Source organism: Sturnus vulgaris, chromosome 2 (assembly GCF_052056855.1).
Source record: "Sturnus vulgaris isolate bStuVul1 chromosome 2, bStuVul1.hap1, whole genome shotgun sequence".
NCBI lineage: Eukaryota > Metazoa > Chordata > Aves > Passeriformes > Sturnidae > Sturnus > Sturnus vulgaris.
This window is the reverse complement of record NC_142244.1, coordinates 79,433,710-79,452,305: the sequence shown is the minus strand read 5'-3', so window position 1 is coordinate 79,452,305 and position 18,596 is coordinate 79,433,710. Positions and strand designations below refer to the sequence as shown.

General features: G+C 41.3%; 1 protein-coding gene across 11 annotated transcripts in view; it reads right to left on the bottom strand.

The window, feature by feature from the left end:
* MBNL2 (muscleblind like splicing regulator 2) overlaps positions 1 to 18,596 on the bottom strand; it is a 105,910-nt gene that overhangs the window by 55,231 nt on the left and 32,083 nt on the right. For all 11 annotated transcript variants that reach the window (XM_014873391.2, XM_088159829.1, XM_014873382.2 and 8 more), the window contains exon 2: positions 12,572 to 13,361. In XM_014873391.2, coding sequence (XP_014728877.1) covers positions 12,572 to 12,745 — 174 coding nt within the window. In that variant the 5' untranslated portion in view covers positions 12,746 to 13,361. The remainder of the gene's footprint in view (positions 1 to 12,571; positions 13,362 to 18,596) is intronic.

The window sequence follows — 18,596 nt, the reverse complement described above, 5'->3', positions numbered from 1 at the left end:
CATATGGTTCTTACATAAAACACAGTCACCTTTATTTCCAGGACAGTATTTTTTTTTTTCCCTTCAAGTGGCTGTCTAAAGAAAAAATGCATCAAGAAGCCTAGCAGCAGGGATGGTAGCTGCAAACCTCCTCCTTCCAGATGAGTGCCCACCACAGACTCTCGAGTGTTACATCTCTCTTACAGCCTGCAGAATTTCTGTGGTGCTTTCCATACAACAGCCAGCTTCAGTGAGGGGTGTCACCTTCCCCACCTATCACCCAGCAGCCTTTCACTGCCTTGCACACCACTACGACCTAAATCTGCATTCCTAGTGGAAATTTCCTTCTCTCTGAAGAAAAAGAAGTCATGGTAAGTAACAATGAATCAGTAAGATAAATTTGCTATTTGAAAAGATTGCATATGGAAAATATAATGAAAACTAGGCTCAAGAAGCAAGTAGAGGCTAAAGGTAAGGGGGCATGGCTTTTTCCTTTAGCACATGTCTGCCCAACGCCAAGACCATTATTATCATTAAATGGGTAGTGCTGTAAACATCGGCTCAAATGAAGGTGGGGCTTTTCACATTTGACTGCAAATCCCAAACCCCAGCTTCTCTATGGTTAACTGAGTTTCAAGGATCTCCTCTTGCCTGTGTGCTCTAAGAACCTCTTCCATGTGGGATGGCTTATGGCTCTCTCTCACTTCACTCTAGTATTAGGCTACCAATTTTTAAAAAACGTGTATGAACATTATTACACTTGAGACTATGATCTCTGTCAAATTTGGCTGAAACTGGCCAGTGGGTTTACAAGTTAGCATGGGAGGAGGGAAAAAGAAGCAGACTGACTGTGCAAGCCTCATTTCCTCAAGAATCCAGGCTAAAAACAATTATAGCCAGAAGGTTCAATTAAAGAAGGAGACTCATAGACATTTGCTGCACTTCAAACACAAACCGGTTCATGCATACTAATCAGTTAACACAGCTCTCACTGAAGGAATGAGAGTTTTGCAGCAAATTAATATTTATATTGATTTAAACCAAGAACTGTGGCAAGCTGGAATTTCAACAGCATCAACATGTTCAGCATGAAGCACACAATCACACTCATACACCTTCATACTAACACTAATTTACTCACATGATAAGATGCTCACAGTATCTCCACAGTAATACCCACACACCTCCAACTCTGCACATACAAATCCCATGCCTACATTTTTAGTAATACTGACACAAATGGTATGATCAGTGCTTTGAAGCACAATGTGAGGCAAAATGTGTGTGGGGAATAACCTGCATTTTCATGACATTCATTATTATCCACTAGTTTAGGAAAATTACCATTAAGATACTGTTGGAAAAGCAAATATTCTTCTCTCTTTTGTATCTGAAATTAACAAGCTACATGCATATTTGATAGCACTTGACAGATGTTCATATGTTCACATCTGCAAATGAAGTAAGGCAGAATTATACTTCAGAGGAACAAGACTTCCTTGTAACTTTCATGTTTTTTCAAATGCATATTCTGGTTAATTTCTAGCTTTAAAATCTTCATAAAGCAGTAGTAATGGTTGGTATTTAATTTAAATTTGCAGAAGATTCTCCACCTTATTTTTAACAGGCTGAGTTCAGGAGTGCCATAACACTCCTGTGCCTAGAGAGATTTTCTTTGATTTACCTTTCTTCTCATACGTAGCAAAAAATGAGCCCAGTTCCATGGGTCACAACTACTTCAAACTAAGGAATTTACATTAGCTGTTCATGTTACTGAGGGTGAACTCAAAATTACCTCTCAGTTCATCCCCTCCTGGTCTCCAAAGGCATTCTTCTGCTATAGAAGCCATTTTTTTTTCTGAGTCTGGCCTATACCCCAGCTTTTTTCTCAGCCAGGTCATCACTATGGCAAATGCATTGTCCACCTTTTTAGTCAAAGCAGTTCACACCAGTTTCCAGTTAGTAAAAGACCTAACACTGCCTCTCAAGAAGGGCTTCACTCTGTTGCCACAGACAAGTCAGCAGGACAACTTGGAGTACCTGGGATATCCTGGAATGTTGCATGGTGCCAGCAAAGGTGACACACTCCTCTGACAAACCACTGAAAAGCCATCAAGAGTATCCAGGGCACCTCAAACAGAATGTGACTGGGCAACTGAATGAAGCCCAAAGACTCACATCCTATCCCCAGCAACTAAATACGTATTAATTTTAAAGCGATGGCCTAATCTAGCAAATGGCTTTGAAATAAACCCCAAACAGTCATCATACATCTCCTGACCTTCATATGTTATACCTAGCTTAAAACATTGGCTTTTATTGTGTGTTTTACTCAGCTGGGGCTGCAGGGGCTAGGGGCCTGTTTGATAACAGCCAGTAGGGCTTGGTCCAATGTCTGACGTGCTAGATTTTATTTTTTGGCTCACTGTGAACCATCAGAGAAGGTCCAAGCAGCTCACTTAGCTTTGAATCACAGCTGGGCAGTTCTTATGGCCACTGCATACCTGAACAGGTGCCACCAGCCTGCACTGGGTAAGCTCCTCTCCTGACATGTACAATGATAAACAAACCCACTCAGAGGTACAGCTTCACTGTGCAATGTTCAGGGCCCAAACTCAACTTCAAATTAGAGTAAATAAAACGGATTTTTACAAAGTTTAAAAGTTGCCTGGCCTATTGGACATGCAGATGCAGCAGCACACCTGATGGGCTGCTAGGCCAGGCCAGCCCTGCAGCTGCCATGACACTGCACACTGTAGATCTCCTCTCACTCAAGCCAAGGAGGCCCATGAGGAAGCAAGGGCTGAGAACTTGAAATAGCTCATGAGAAAGGGAAGATCTACAGTGCAGTGACTGCACCAGGTCACCTGTCAGTCAGGAGCATGGCATCAGTGCCGTGCTCTGGAGCAGCGTGTGACCCTGCAGGGTGACAGCAGCCCACAGAGAGCCTCCCTTGGGCTCCTGAGCCAGCAAGTACACACCAGGGCTTGCACCACAGCTGCTACCCACCTCACGTGTTTTTCATATGCAGTGTTCCACTCTGCTTCTTTGTTTTTACTACTTGATGACTTGATCTTTCGAAGCATTAGGGCTCTCTGACTCTAGAGGCACTGCTCACATCACCTTGTCACACAACTCATTAGCAAAGCAGATGAGAAGACAGTTTTTCTTCTTTATTGTGGTCAAGATCTTGCAGAAATCTAATACTGAGTGGCACACTATGCCCACAGCCACAGACAAACATCAAGGTCAAAGAAAAGGGATATTTCAAATTGCCTTTTGCACTTCAGCTGTGGGACTTATACCTCACAGCAGGCTTTCAATAATGTTCCAAGATCTCTAAACGCACAACAGTTTTCCTTTTATTGCAATACGTTTCCAATGACGTCCAGCTCCTCAAAAAAAGGTACCAGTCCTCATATGAGGAGATAACGAGTTGGGTGAGTGCACAGCTGTCAAACAGACTTGCAAATAAACTCGCCAATTCTTGTTGTGTTGATTTTTAAATTTAAAATATCTTTCCAATGCTGGGGATGAATCGGACCAATAGGAATACAGGTCTTGTCTCTGCTAGGTTTTTCCATCAGACAAGCACAACCTTGTCTTTTGTATTTTATGATGCAGTCAAAGTATAACAGCTTGGGAAGAACAGCTGACGCCCAAGCTGAGTGAAAGCTACATATACAAGGCTAAGCGAAAAAAAAAAAAGCACCTGGAATGAAAGAGGAACCACCTGCCAGAAAAATAAAGGAGTAGGTGGGGAGACCTGGAGAGAGCAAGCCTGTGGGAACAGTGAGTGACCTGAGTTAATAGGGAGCGTGGGGGAGGAGTGGGCAGTGAGCAATTGCTCTTGTGTTCAAAATCCTAGTGATGGGATGAGTCAGAGACTCTGATTGAATTTTGCCTTCACTACACCCACAAAGTGTAGTTATTATAAGGCTTAGGGGAGCATGGATTGGTGCAGCAACAAAAACTACACAGTGAATTGATGGGTATATGAAGCACCCCGGAGTGCCAGAAAATCTGAAGAACATCTGGCAAACACCATGCCCTTTCATACAAGGTTTCCTGTGGCCATAACTAATCTCCCTTGCTGCTCTTCTTTGCATAGTAAGATTTAGACTGATAACTGATCTGCATCTGCTGCATCTGATGTGAAGGGGTATGGAACCTGGAAATGTTCTTTGCAAGTCTCTTCTGGAAGCAGGAAGCTCCAAGAGTTAAGCCAGCAAAACCACTGCCCAGGAACTACTACATACTCCTTTGGTCCTTCAGGACAACACAGTTCAGCAAACAGAAGACAGTATTACCTCTCTCAGTGACTGTCCTTTAACTGCTTTTGCTTTTCAACCATTTCTGCTCCTCCTGCTCATCTTCCTCCCCAGGCCAGGTGTCCTGCTCAGCCAGCTCAACACACTGAAACCAGCAGTGGAAACAGCACTGGTAACACCCCTCGTTCACATCTGGTAACAGCCCCTTGCTCTCCTCAGGTGGCCCTAACAGGCCAGAGGACGACAGGCTGCTGTGACACATCTGCTCTGACCACTGAGACGCACCACTGGGAAGAGGGGCTTCCCATGACTTCAGAGGGCAGGAAGGCTGGGTGACTCAGTATCCAACTGCATTCTCCTTTGAAAATGGAACTTCAGTTGTAACAAGGTGCACAGTTTTAAAATCTGGCAGGTCAGGTGGTGACAGGTGATAGCAGTGACAGCCAGGAGAGCTTTGTGCTCTTGGTGCTGCTGCTGAGAAAGACAAATGAGGAAACAAAACAGGGCCTTGAAGGAGACAAACAGCTTTTGTAGCAGGCTGTGTAATGAACTTCAACTGGTTCAACTTCTCTGCTCTTCACAGCCTTGGACTGAAGGCAGAGACATGGGCAGCAGCTTCAGACTTACTTCTCCGAGCTGACTTGCTGGCTAGTGACCCTCTACTACAGAGGCCAGCCCTCGGCTTAGCCCTGGCAGTTCACCAGGGCTCCTGCAGGTTAAGCACCACAAGTGGCTGGGATGAGCTGTGCCTCCAGACTTTGTTCTGAGATAAATCAGAAATGTTCCTCTCAGCAGAGAGACAAGCCCTAGAAAGGAACATGGTGCCCTCTGCAGTTATCAACAGCCTTTTTAGAAAATAAAATTAAAAAAAATAAAAAGCTGAACACCATGTAATACAACAGCTAAAGGCTTATTGCAGTTTCTCTCTTTACCAATTTAAGTCAAGCTCATGAATTTTTAAGTGTGTCAGCCCAGCAGTTCAGCTACTTGGTTTTTAATTTTACCTTCCTTTTAACCCTTCCAAGCCAGAAGAGCTAGCATGGAGATAGCTGTATGAATAAATATGAGGGAGACAAAAAGGAAAAATGAAGTATTAAAGGAACTTGTGCCTGCTGAGGACTACAGGGGAACATAGAGAGTTTTTATAAGAAAACAAACAAGAACAGGTGATTAAACAAATAAGAATACTAAGAGTCCCTTAGCTAAGAGATAAAGGAGGTGTCCTCAAAAAAAGCTTATTCATTCTTAAACCCCTTTTACCTCAATTTATGCAAGATGGTGCTGCCTAAATTTGTAGTTGCAACTTATATTTAATGCAGTTCTTCCCTTTCCATTGGATCAACTCAAGTTGCATGGCTGCATGACCACCTGGACAGAGACAAAAATGGGAGCTAGCTGTGATAGGCCTGCATGTAACCACCTCTTTTTAGCAGCTGCTCACAGTTGCATGGACTGTGTATAAGGTGAAATATAGTATCAGGAAACAGAATGGCATAATTCCATGCAGCACTTTATTCTGGGCACAAAAATTGCCACAGCCTGAAAGAAAAGGGCCTTTGGGAATCATACATGTCCTGAGAGCAGCATTTTCAAAAAGCAGATTTAAAACCTTCTCTTATAAAGCTTCCTTTGAACTCACTAAGGAGAAACATGCCCCTTCCAGAGTGAAGTCAGTGGAAAAAAACCCACCCAGTTTCATCCTTAGGACAATTCAGAAGAGAATCTCTTCTGTTTTCCAGCAGAAGAAATGGGGGCATCCATGAGATGGGGAGGCTTGAAAAGAACAACAAAAGTTGGATTCCATGTATTACATACATACTTCATGTATGAAATGAAGTTGTGGAGGTGATTGCTGGGCATGCTGAATGGGAGCATGATTAAAGAGAATGACAAATACAGTGGAAAGATGGTGACTGAGAGCTATTAGGTACAAGCATACCATGTCTGGCTCTCAATGCCCCTGGGCAGCACATCCCTAGGAGCCAGCAGAGAACTCCAAGAAGCCACTGCATGTTTACACACCACCTCTAAGACATCCACTATTGGCCACTACTGGGTCACTGGGCTAAATGAGGCTTTGGTTGGCCCAGGGTGGCCACTGATATTCTGAACACAGAGGAAGCCCACAGAGTTAATTCAGTCAGAATTAATTCCACAGAGTTAACAGAGTTATTTAAAACTGGCCTTGATTGGCCCCTTCTCTTCAAGCCCACACTTTGCATCAACTCAGACACATGAAAGCTTCTTCCAGGTAGTGCTCTCAGACTACCTAGAGATTATTGGACACTTTACAAGAAAAAACAGAGGTTTTCACCAAATCAACAACCAAAGTTGTTCTGCAAAAAGAGTGAAACCTGGATTCTATATCCCCCATCTTAAAAGTTACACCCTGCAAGTTCCATATCCCCAGAGCCCACAACTACTGAAAAGAGCAGCCTATTCCCCAACATCCTGCTGGAACTGGGTCACTGTGAAGCAAAGCAGGCAAAATTCACAGGCCTAGGAGGTACAAGCCACTCTGTCGCCCAAGAGAAATTACTTTGCCCATTTCAGTCATTCTTTCCCACCAGCTATAGGCACAGTCCTTGAACTCACCTTGTCTTTGAACAGTGTCACACCACATAACCCAGTGATGAACAGAAATTCAGCCAGCTAGGATACTATAAATACTCATTTAAATGCTTTCTAGTATAGACAAAACCAACTAATCCCCTTTCCATGCTCATCTATACTCTGTTCAAAATGCTTCACCTGCCAAATGTGAGCAGTTATTATTTATTTCAAATTGTGAATTGATCCTGTTTGTAAAACATTTAGAGACCCACAAAAGAATTACAGGAAGACAAATGACTACCTACTGCCTCCCAACTCTGAGCTCATTCTCATACAAACACCCTGCTCACTTGACAAAGCCTTTTTTTCCCCTTTTTCTAAATAAAGCTGAGGCCATCTTAAAAAGATTATTTTCAGTTCCAGATCTTTCAACATAGTGGATGTTCCTAAAATTTCTTTTTTCTCCCCTCCAGTAACCTCTTAACTTCGTAAACAAGTCTGTGCACAGCTTTCAACTACTTTTTATTCTGTGGTGCCAAATGAGACCAGAAAGACATACTCTTAAAAGGCTTTCATGAAAATGTAGATGACCAGTTCACAGTAGTCTGCTGGCTCAATAAACAGAAGAGTTCAAAGTGTCTGAACACTAATGAAAAATCAAAAAAGTTATCTGGAGCCCTAAAAAACCTTTTGCTTCCTTGTTGCCACCATAAACTTGCAACAACAGTATCTTCAAGATACCATCTCTGTTACCTGTATTAACTTAGACAACATATCCTTCTAGTAGCTGACCTGCTTAAAGGGTATAAATTTGAGTCAAGAAATGACACCTGGACTGAAAATTCAGACTTGCCTGCAAACATGAGTTAACTCTCAGCAAAATGCACACGATTATTTTCTCATCTGCCAAAGTTTTCCCTTTCCTCCCTCCTAAACATCACCATTCGTTTTAACATGTTGCTTTTTTAAAATTATTCCGATTCAAATACAGCAAAGTGTTGCATGTTTTGTCCTCACACATTATATTATATATTAGTATTCTTTTGAAAGGATTTTGTTGTCTACTACTAACAGGACAAGAAAGCCTTGAAAATGGACGTGCTTATAGTGACCAACTTGGAGGGATCTAAATGTTATATATTAAGTGTTATACATCCATGTTATTCAGTTTTAAATTAAGCTACTTCAACCCAGGGAAAAGTATAAAATGAATGAAGCAGCTTCTGAAATTCAAACTTTTGTGTTAGACAGGTCACTTCACACACCCTTCCAAAGGCATCCAAAGGGGAGTCTGTAAGGGCTGATGGTTATGGCAGCAGAAAAGGCTCTGGCAGTGCTTCCTCAGCACCCTTTATCTTCTCATCCACCACCAGGGCTCAGGGCCCTGCCAGGAAAGGTCCCCTTCATTCACCTAAAGCAGTGAACCAAATTAGCCTGGAGACACTTTCATCCTCACATCAGGCTCGCCAAGGTCACTTGCCCAGTACAGTTTTGGGTGTGTTTGTGTGGCCACAGTGGTGACCCAGCCATGTGGGGCTTCTGCTAGAGGCAGCTCACTGCTGGCAGAAACATTGTGGCCAGCTAAGGGGCACACATCTGTCCAGCTGCTACATCCACCATCCATGGGGTGCACAGGGATGATCCGCCTGCATTCTCATAAAATCCCACAAATGCCCTGCTCAGAACAGAGCAGACTCTGTCCTTCACCAAAGAGGAAGAAACAAATGCTGGGCTGCCTCTCAGAAGTCCATGCAGCAGAACCTGGCTTGAAACCAGCAGGTTTCTGGCCTGAATCTGACCCAGGCTCATTAGTCTTTAGCTATTTCTGTCTAGCCTGGAGCATCTCACAGATGAAGGATATTCAGAGCCCAGACAGTCTTCTACTGTGAGCATTTTGGCTCCTCAGAGCTATAATCAGTCCAATGGGTTGCTGTTGCAACTTTTTCTGGGTTTAAAGTCAAGTACTGCAAGGACAGGTACTGGGAGCCAAAAACACCTTCTCAGTTAAAAGTAAACAGGGTCCATTAAATTCTGTTGACCTTTTACTTAGTATTACCGGAACTACAAATATACTTCTTTAATACAGAAAAATTTGGATTATGATGCAATTATGTTACTCCAGAAGGCCAGCCTAAGGCCACAGCACTGTCACTGGCAGAACTGATTCAGTGCTCTGCCACATCACCCTTCTCTCTTCTGCAGCAACTACAGCAACAACTTATGTTTCCAACCACTGCACAATCACAAAGATAGCAGTGGGAGCACAAAGGAGGGCATGGTATGACATAGAGGCAAGTGTCCCTGGCTGGGATTACATCCTTTGGTCCCAAAGCCAGCTTTTGCTAGTTTAGAAAAATCTTAAAACTATGGGAAAATCTGTGTGAAGATGTTTCTGGTCACACAGTCACAGGATAGTTGAAGTTGAAAAGGTCCTCTGCATGTCATCTGGTCTAACCCCCTGCTCAAGCAGGGTCACCTAGAGACAACTGCCCAAAGACTGTATCTTAGACAGTTTTTAAGTATCTCCAAGGATGGAGACTCCACAACCTCTCTGGGCAGCCTGTGCCAGTGCTTGGTCACCCTCACAGTGCAGAAGTGTTCCCTGATGTTCAGAGGTGACTCTTGTGTTTCAGATTGTGCCTGTTGCCTCCAGCCCTGTCACTGGGCATCACTGAGCAGAGCCTGGCTCTGTCCTCTTTGCAGCCTCCCTGCAGGTATTTACATACATTGATGGGAGCCCCTTGAGCCTTCTCCAGGCTGAACAGTCCCAGCTCTCTGAGACTTTCCTTACGAGAGGGATGCTTCAGTCTCTTCATCATCTTTGTGACCTTTCACTGGACTCTCTCCTGCAGCTTCATACTGGTGCTCTGATAGTCTGATCCAGCTGGCAGATATGGATAGCATGCTCCCTTGTCTGCCCTGGAAAACTGGAAAGAAGATGGCAGGCAGGGGAGCATATGTCCCTATCCAGAACAGGGGCACTTTTGATCCATCAGTGTGTAAAGCAGAGTCTGTCTCAAGAGTTCTGTATCTTGTGTTTGACTGACTTCTAAGGGAGCAGCTGTAACTACCAGGCACCACCTAAATGTAACATAACTCCATCACAGACTAAAAAAAAAATTCTGTCTTTTCTGGGTAGAAAGACGTTTATGCAGAGACTCAGCATAATTTATTTTTACAGCAGGTATAGCAAACTAAGACAGTTAAAAGGCTAAGTCTCCAGAGCTCTAGATGCTATGTAAATAAATGCTAAATAATTGCCTGCATTAAACTGTGGTTTAATGTTCAGCAAGGAAAATAGCTTTTGTTTTTTTTAATTAAGTTCTGATTTTATCTATAATTCTAGACTGTTCTGCTTGTTCGTTTACATGAAAAGTCATCCCACTTGTTGAGTGTCAAAGCCTTATTCTGAAACTGCATGAATAACACCAGTACTTCCAAAAGCTATGTATCAAATAGCTTTATGTGACTAACCTAAAGTCCCTCAGCCAGCAATATAAGCAAACTGAGCTAACCAGGCACACACATTCTTGCTGTGGATATGTCAATTTACAAACACTCTTCTGAATAACAGAGATAATGACTGTGAGGACACCAGTCAGCACTGCGCACTCACAGTGGTCCCAGTTAGTCTCCTGTGCACAGCAGGATCAGGTAACACGTGGAAATGCACAACTCTAACTCATGCTCACAGTCAAAGAGCTGAAGTTGAAGGCGCTATCATCCCACTATTGGATTTCCCTTGATCTGTAGCAGGGTTGGTGGGAAGAAACCCGTGCCTCCACCTCTGCTGCTTTCAGGCCACAATTTAAATTCTTGCTATAATCCCATCTTTCTCAGCAATTTAACCCATTAGACTCAACTAGAAGATGCAAGATGGAAGGCACAGGTGCATGCTCTCCTCTGCATGAGAGAGGGTGATGATGGGCAGTGGGACAGAGCAGCACTACTTCAGCCACCAGAGCTGGGCTGGTGTGGGCTGGCCCTTCAGGACAGATGTCCTCCCACACTAGGCCAAAACACGGCTGCTAGCTTTAACTACATTTTTTTACAGGGTTTTGGACTTCTCTCTGATGAGCAATGATGCTGGTTGTCAGTAAGTTATCCACTGTGATCCCTCCGGATTTCTCTTCACGGTATTATTAACTTAGTCTGTGACTCCAGTTTTTATTTGCAGACAATAACCATCCCTGAACAAAAGTCTCCAGCCTGAATAGCTGGCAACCCCACTGTGAGTACCCAGTACAACCAGGGAGAGCAATGCTGTCCCCAGGCATCAAGGACAGGTGCATCACTGTTTTGGCCAGGATGATGCAGCAGCAGCACCTCTTTCACTGCAGAGCCACTGTCCTGCCAGCCCAGGGGTGACCGAGTCCTGGTGCTTATCTCCAGCCTCCCAGCCACAGACCCGAGACTTTATAACATGTAAAAATAGTACATAAAACCCCCCTTCTAGTGACCTGCTTATTTTTTGTAAAATCAGAGTATTGCTCACTTGCTGCAGACACCAGTCTGCTTGTTTAAAAAAAAATTATCCCATTGGCAGACAACCAATACACAAGAACATTTATAAAGAAGCTGTTACAGTTTATCGTGCAGTAATCCATGGATTAAGGTCATTAATAGCCCTTGGTGACATACTGCCATGACTCCAAAGGTGCTCTTCGGGCTTACAGGATATACAGAACATAACCCCCTCATAAACATTTCCCCTGAGATACTGTCTTCTAAATCTTCAAAAGAAAAGAAGAAATGAGAAAAAACAGAAGGCAGATGCCTAGCACAATATCTTGCAATGCATTAAAAAAAAAAGTTATAATGTAAATAAGCCACCCTGAGTTTTCTTTCTTTCCACAGGAAAAGAGTTGTTGGTAACTGGAATTTTGATCCTCAGAGCTAAAACAGCAAGCCAAGACATTCTCCCATGCCCAGAAGATAAAGCTGTAAGTAAAACTTTCAAAATAAAATCTGAAATTCTCAATTCTACTCTTTAATTATTTATATGAAATAAGCTTTCTCCTTCTGTTGACACAAGAACACAAATATATCATCATGGAAAACACTGTGTACTCCTCAAATCCCAGGGGGTCATTAATCTTCTTTTATGCAGTACATGAACTATTTTCACAGAACTTTTAAAAATAGTTTTCTAAAGGATGCCTAATGTCATTAGGAAGTCAGAAGAAGCTCATGCCCTAACAACGTAATTGCTAAATATCCTCCAAAGAAGAGAATCCCTTTGCTCTTCCTAAACTTATGCTCATATCTGCACTATCCATATACATAATTTCCAATGCTATTAATTTACCTGAGTCTTCAATACCAAAAGTAAACAACCCTTTGTGTCAAATCTGAAGTAATGGATAGCATTTTCTCACTTCTGTTGATCTGAAAAGATCTGCACCCTTTCCATATGATTTGTTTCTTCAGGACTCTGGGAATGGCATAGTATTGTGCCACTGTGTATTTTCATTTACCATGAAACAATTATAATTCATAAAATGTACTCGGGAGAATACAATTGTCCTACCAGCTGCAACTAATTCTGTATCCCACAGTCACATGCAATTTTTGTAAACAACATAGTGACATTTGAAAAAAAAAAACCCTTAGAAAGAAATCTTAAAAGCTTCAGTAAACAAACGTTATGAAAAACAACATTTGTTTCAATATGCATCTTACCAAGAACGAATCCCTCATCATTTCCTATTTTACTTTCACTACGATGTAGTAGCATTTTCACTACACATGCAGTTTCTTTTTCTTACCTTTAAGGAATCAAAGCAGGCAATAACTCTTCCATTTTCAACCTGGCAACTTTTAGGGGGATGTGCAAATTTGCATTCTTCATCAGAGCGTGAACAAGTTCCCCTCTGAAACTGCCTGCACACTTCTAATGTCAGCCATTTTGTGTCTCTTACGGGAGCAACATTCAAAGCCATGATGAGAAGCTGATTTTGAACTTGTAAGTTGCTGTCAGGTGAATTATGCTGAAGAAATTTCCAAAACTAATGACAAGGGGGGGATCAGAAAAAAATAACTTCAATTTTGATTGAAAAGAAAGTTAAAAAAACAAACAGTGGGGGACGATTAACGGCGTCCAACACACACAAAGCAGAGAAAGTTTATCAGCAAGCAGTCACTCATCAATCATTAAGTCCCGCTTGTAGACTTTTGGCTGGGAAAACACATGCTCAGTCGCATTTCTGTCTGCAAAACACGTGGGTTTGTTGATTGTAATCACGGATGCACTGGTTTTAAGCCAAGGTCCATCAATGGAATGGCACTCCTTGATAGAATAGCAGTCCTCTGACGATATTGATTACATGAGAAAAGCAATGCAGTCATTTGTTCATGTCCCAGGGATAATAATAATAATCCTTTTTCTGCTTTCAGTTTCCCATCAACTAATTGGCAAATGGAGACAGCTGAGGTATCTTCTGCCAGGTGTAAAGTGAAGGCAATGTCTGGCTGGCAAAGATGGGATTTTGAGAACACAGACGTAGCAGTCCTCACTCGTAAAAGTGACTTGGCAAAGGCACTTTTTAAGTCACCGACCTGACAAAACAAATACAGCATCAGTTCACATGCAACTCATTCAAATCAACATTATGAAACCTATAGCCCCTTTTTATCAGATATTATAAACATACAGCCAAAGTTCACTTTTTTTTTCCCCCCCCAAAAAAAAAAATCATCCTCCTTTGTGAAGCTACACACACACACACACACACACGTGACAAGGGAATAACCAGTTGAAACATGTACTGCAGTAATATTCCAGGCAGCAATCCAAAAGTTGGGAATGATTTAAATAGATGAATGTGGCAGACACAATAATTAGGCACACTAGTTGTGAAACAATTCAATCAAATGTGCTTAGTCTCCAAAACATATACAAGAACTTGTTTCCATTAATTTATCACTTGGCCCTTAAGATTGTGTTACTGCATTATAAATTGTTACTCTTTATTTGTTCTTCCTTAGAAATGAAGGCGCTGATATTCTGCTCAGATTTTTTGTGTCTCTATTTCTCAAGGGAAAAAACCCAAATAATATAATTCCAAAATTATAGGAAATAAAACCTTCCATATGCAGACAATGGAGTTAGTTTTCTTGTTAACCTAGAGGCTGTTCTATAAAGGCTTCATAAAAGGGCTCAACCTCCAAGTCACCATGCTCCAGTAAGTCCTTTCTAATATGAAGCAGTCTTTATCTAAATATTATTTTGATTTAATTAGCATTTGAGTACCTCTGCAAATACATCCTTCAGCATCAAAACCTCAGATTCCAATATGGCACTTAAACTATTTGAGGACTTTAAAATACCTAGGATATTTTACAGAAAAACAGATCTGAAAAATCAAAGGGTTAGATACTACAAAAAATTTTAACCACTAACTATATTTTATACACAGACAGCGAAACCATGAACATGATGATTCCTTCTATTCAGCTTCAGAAGAACACAACTTCTACTTTTCAAATACCAGCCAGAAACAGTTGATGGATTGTTTTTGAGCAAGAAAAAAGAAAAGAGGAAGGATTGGAATAAGTGAGATTTTAAAATACGTCAATAAAAATAGTCCTAAAAACACTGTCAGCTTTTCCGTGTCCAAACAATTACCATTCTGTGCTTGAATTCATTGGTCTTAATTGAAGTCAGTATTGCTAGTTAAGTGAGTAAGAATTACTCACACCCAGTTTGAGGATCAGATCCCAGTTCTGACTTCTAGGTCTTCACATCAAAAGGCTTTTCTACTACTTAGCAACGCTACCAGAAGGGGTTTTACTATGTGACCAATACTTACACCAAAAGTTCCTACTGCTAGCATGAATAAAGGCAATGCAATGCTAGCTGTTCAAAAATTCATTTTCAAGTCCAATGTGCAGTGAGATGGGTCTGGATGACACTTAGATAGCTTTATTTGTCATAAAGAGCAACAAGGCACAAGAGAATCGGTACATTTTTAAATAATTCTATACAATTATAGTACAGTATATAAATTACAATCTCCTCAAATTAAATATTCCATCAATGTTGTCTGACAGCATCAATGAAGAATGAGATTAAGCTGAAAGCATACAAAGAGGTGAGAAAATACTCATAACTGATGAAAAGGAAAGAGAGGAGGAAAGACAACAAGAGCCTCTCCACAAGGGCTTGTTGAGCTGATAGCTTGTTGGGCTGATGATTTAGCTGGCTAAATGTAAAAAAGGAAATACTCTCCCTAGGGCCACACATTCCAATTCAGAAATGTCAGTAACGGTTTTCAGTAATAGATGTAGGAGACAGACGGAAATTTTGGGAAAAGGGTAAATGTTATACCGCACACTGCTGAAAGTCACAAGTAGTAATACTCTGCAGGGCTGCACACCATAAAATTGACAAAGCTGGTTCTCAAGTAGTAGGTGTTAAGCCTGAAAAAAACCAGACACAGCACGTGGCAGCAAAGCAAACAGCACACAGTATAGAAATGGCAGTAGCCATGGTTTTTCAAAGAGAAGTGCACAGCAGAATCACATACAAGATTTGTGAGATTACAGCAAGAATTCTTACCAAAAAGCATTTGAGATTGGAGGGTAGAAGAGTGAAACACAGTATCGTTCTATTTCTTACTCTCATGCTACATGAAGATTTTCTAAAGAAATGGAAGCATGGAAAGTTTATCTCAAAAATCCATGTCTGGTCAAACATAATGCCTCCTGATTTCTCAAGTCACCAAGTGCCTCAGGAGCTTCTACTGGTACAAACTCAGGAGACAGAACGGAGTCCTTTCTTCAGGAGGCTATGTATTCAGAAGAAGGCAAGTGCAAACATAGTGAGGATAGAGTAATTTGGAGTCCTTCATCCCTACCACTTACATGGCCTATGTGTTCACAATCACATGCTAGGCAGCTGTCATACCTCCTCTGCCCATCACCTGCACCAGGAGGATGAAGGAAGAGAGGCCACCTTGAAAAACTGAACACGGGGGACGCAAAACAAGAAGGGAGAGAAAAGACAAATCAGGGAATAAAATTATGGGACAAGCCGAGAAAAGTAGAATTCAACATATGAGGAAAGTGCTCAAGAGGAGGAAAAAATGGGAGAGGAAGACAGGAAAAGGAAATAGCTGGTTGTGAAACATCTAGCTTTTTTCCCAGAAAGGAAGGGAGAGACTTCATAGGAAATGGAAGAAAGATGGAGAAAAGTTGTGAATATTGCAAGAGAGAGGGACAAGAGAAAATTTTAGAAGGAAAGTTTTTATAGGGAAAAATCCAGCAGTTTGAGTAAACAGGAAAGCAAATAAAGGGAAAGAATGGAATTTACATAAGAAAATACAACAACAACAACTATAATAATCCTCAATAAAATGCCTGCCAGGTTACACACCATTATTAACATCACAGCTTACCCTGACCTCGTGTGTTGCAAAACCCACTAATCTGGAGAAAACCAGTGTCTCCAGCAAATGCAAACCCTGCTCTTTTTTCCTACTATTTCTAATTGTGTCCCAGCATATCAGCCAAAGTTAGCTGTCCTGCCAAAACCATGGTACCTCACCAGCATAAAGCCCTCAGCACCAAGTGTCCCTTATCCTGGCAGAAGGTTTTGTTTGTTTGATGATTTTATTTAGTGGTTTAGTTGTCATTATCATTAATGATCCCAACTCAAGACAACACTCCCCACTAGAGCCAAACAAACTATCAAAACTTACAAACAAACAACAGAGCTGCAAAATATTCTTACTGAAGATGAAGGAAGTACTCAACATAAGAACAAATTCTTTTTGCATTTTTACAAGTATTATTGTTTATTTTCAGTCTCTCACACAGTGGAATCAACGGAATTGATCAAGAATGCACACTTACAGATGCAGTTTTCTGTAGGTTAAGTGACATGAAATTCATGGATACGTATTTGTAAAAGCTGTTTAGCTTTGGATCCCTTTTAGGATAAGCCTTTCACAGAAAGCTAGCAAGGCATAGGAGTAGAAGGCCTTTGTCATGGTTAAGGAAAAAAAATCCTTTTAATTATTAAACACGACAGAGCAGAGAGATACTAGAAGCCCACAGAAAAAGTTCTCAGAGAAATATGGGGCAGGAAGCCTCATCTTTGGGAATTGCAAGTGAATACAAAGCCTTGCCCTATTACAAACCAGTTGGATCTTTCAGCTGGAAAATACAAGCTCTTACTATCTACAAAATATGAGGCACTTTGATGCAGTAGTTTTACTTATCAGCCAGATTATGTGGCAATGGATGATGCATTATCTGTCTAAAGGTGAAGCTGAGACTTCCTGGACACGATGTATTCACGCTTCAGTAGATAACATGTAGTAATGAGCAAAGACCTCATCTTCAAAAGTCATCTCTGCAGGTGATGACTTCCAGTAAAGGAGCACAGTCTTCTACATGGTCTCAGCACAGATCTCTAGAGGAATACTAAGTCCCCTCAAAAGGTGTTAAAACAGTTTTACACTTTTTGAGGTTTAAACACTCTGTATTATTCATCACATAAAATCTTCAGTAAGAGATGTCAACACTGGGGGTCAATTTGTTGCTCCTCCTGTCAAATTTATCAACATGACCCATATATTTATCCTATAAATATACCAGAAATTCAGGAATTAAAAAGTTAGAAAACCCTCAGTTGTACTTAAAGGGGACTGTGCAGTTTTAAGTACATAAACTCTTCTTTCCCAGATAGAAGAGATGAACCAAATGCAATTAGCCTTACAAGTTTGATGATCTGTAAACAATGCTCTGTTTTAAAAACAAGGAAACAAAAACCCAAAACCAAAACACCCCCAAACCCCAAAGACTCACTATGCTGTGAAAGCAAGGTGAGCCTTCTCTAGGTCACTAGCAGGGAGAAACATGTTGACTTACAGACTGCTGCCCAAATTTAATCAAACACATGAACTCAGGTGAGAAAAAACCTTCAGGACCTATCTACAGCCACTAAAACTGACCTGCTGGATACTCCAATGCCAAGAAAATGTATTGAGAACTTAGTTTTCAAACCCAGCATGCATATACTGACACTCTTCAGAAACAAACTGTTTTCTTCGCCAAATGTGAGATCTTTTTCAGGAAGACCAAGGTCAACTCTCTAATCCCAGGGAAATGATACTGTACAATTTTAAGCCCTTGGCCCAAAGCACGTTGCTGCTACAACTTTTATCCATTTACACACAAACAAAAACTCATGTTGTTTTCGCCCAGAGAATTATGTTCATAGTCTTAAATTTCAGAAACTTTTTAACAAAGAAACAATAACAATGACTGCAGGAGACACCAGGCCCAAAGGACTTCATGACAATATTTTAAGGTCTGGCTGGAAGCTGGGAGAAGCAGAAAACAGGCTGTCTGCCCTTAGACAGGGTTAACCATAAGCATCACTTAGCTTCACACTCCACAGAACAAGTTCACGAGCCAGAAATGTCTTGACCACATACTACTTTAACTCAGATTCTCATGATGCTCATTTTTGTTCAGGAAATAAACTGATCTCTAAGAAATAAATGGTTTAGCCACTTCTTTCAGTCTGGACTTACTAGTTTTGAATCAGTGATTTTACCTGGGTCAGATGATGTGGGACAAAACACAACCATCTCCAGATGCCTCAGGACATCTGAAAACACAGATTAATCAATGTGCCCCACTCCACAGATGCATCTTCAGACTACTGACAAGAATTGTGTTCCTTCAAAAAGCTGTTGCTTCTTCAGCAATTTACCTAGTTGCAAAGGAAAGTTGCTTTGCATTTCACTATGTTTATAGACAAAACCCAGTGGAAAGATTCCC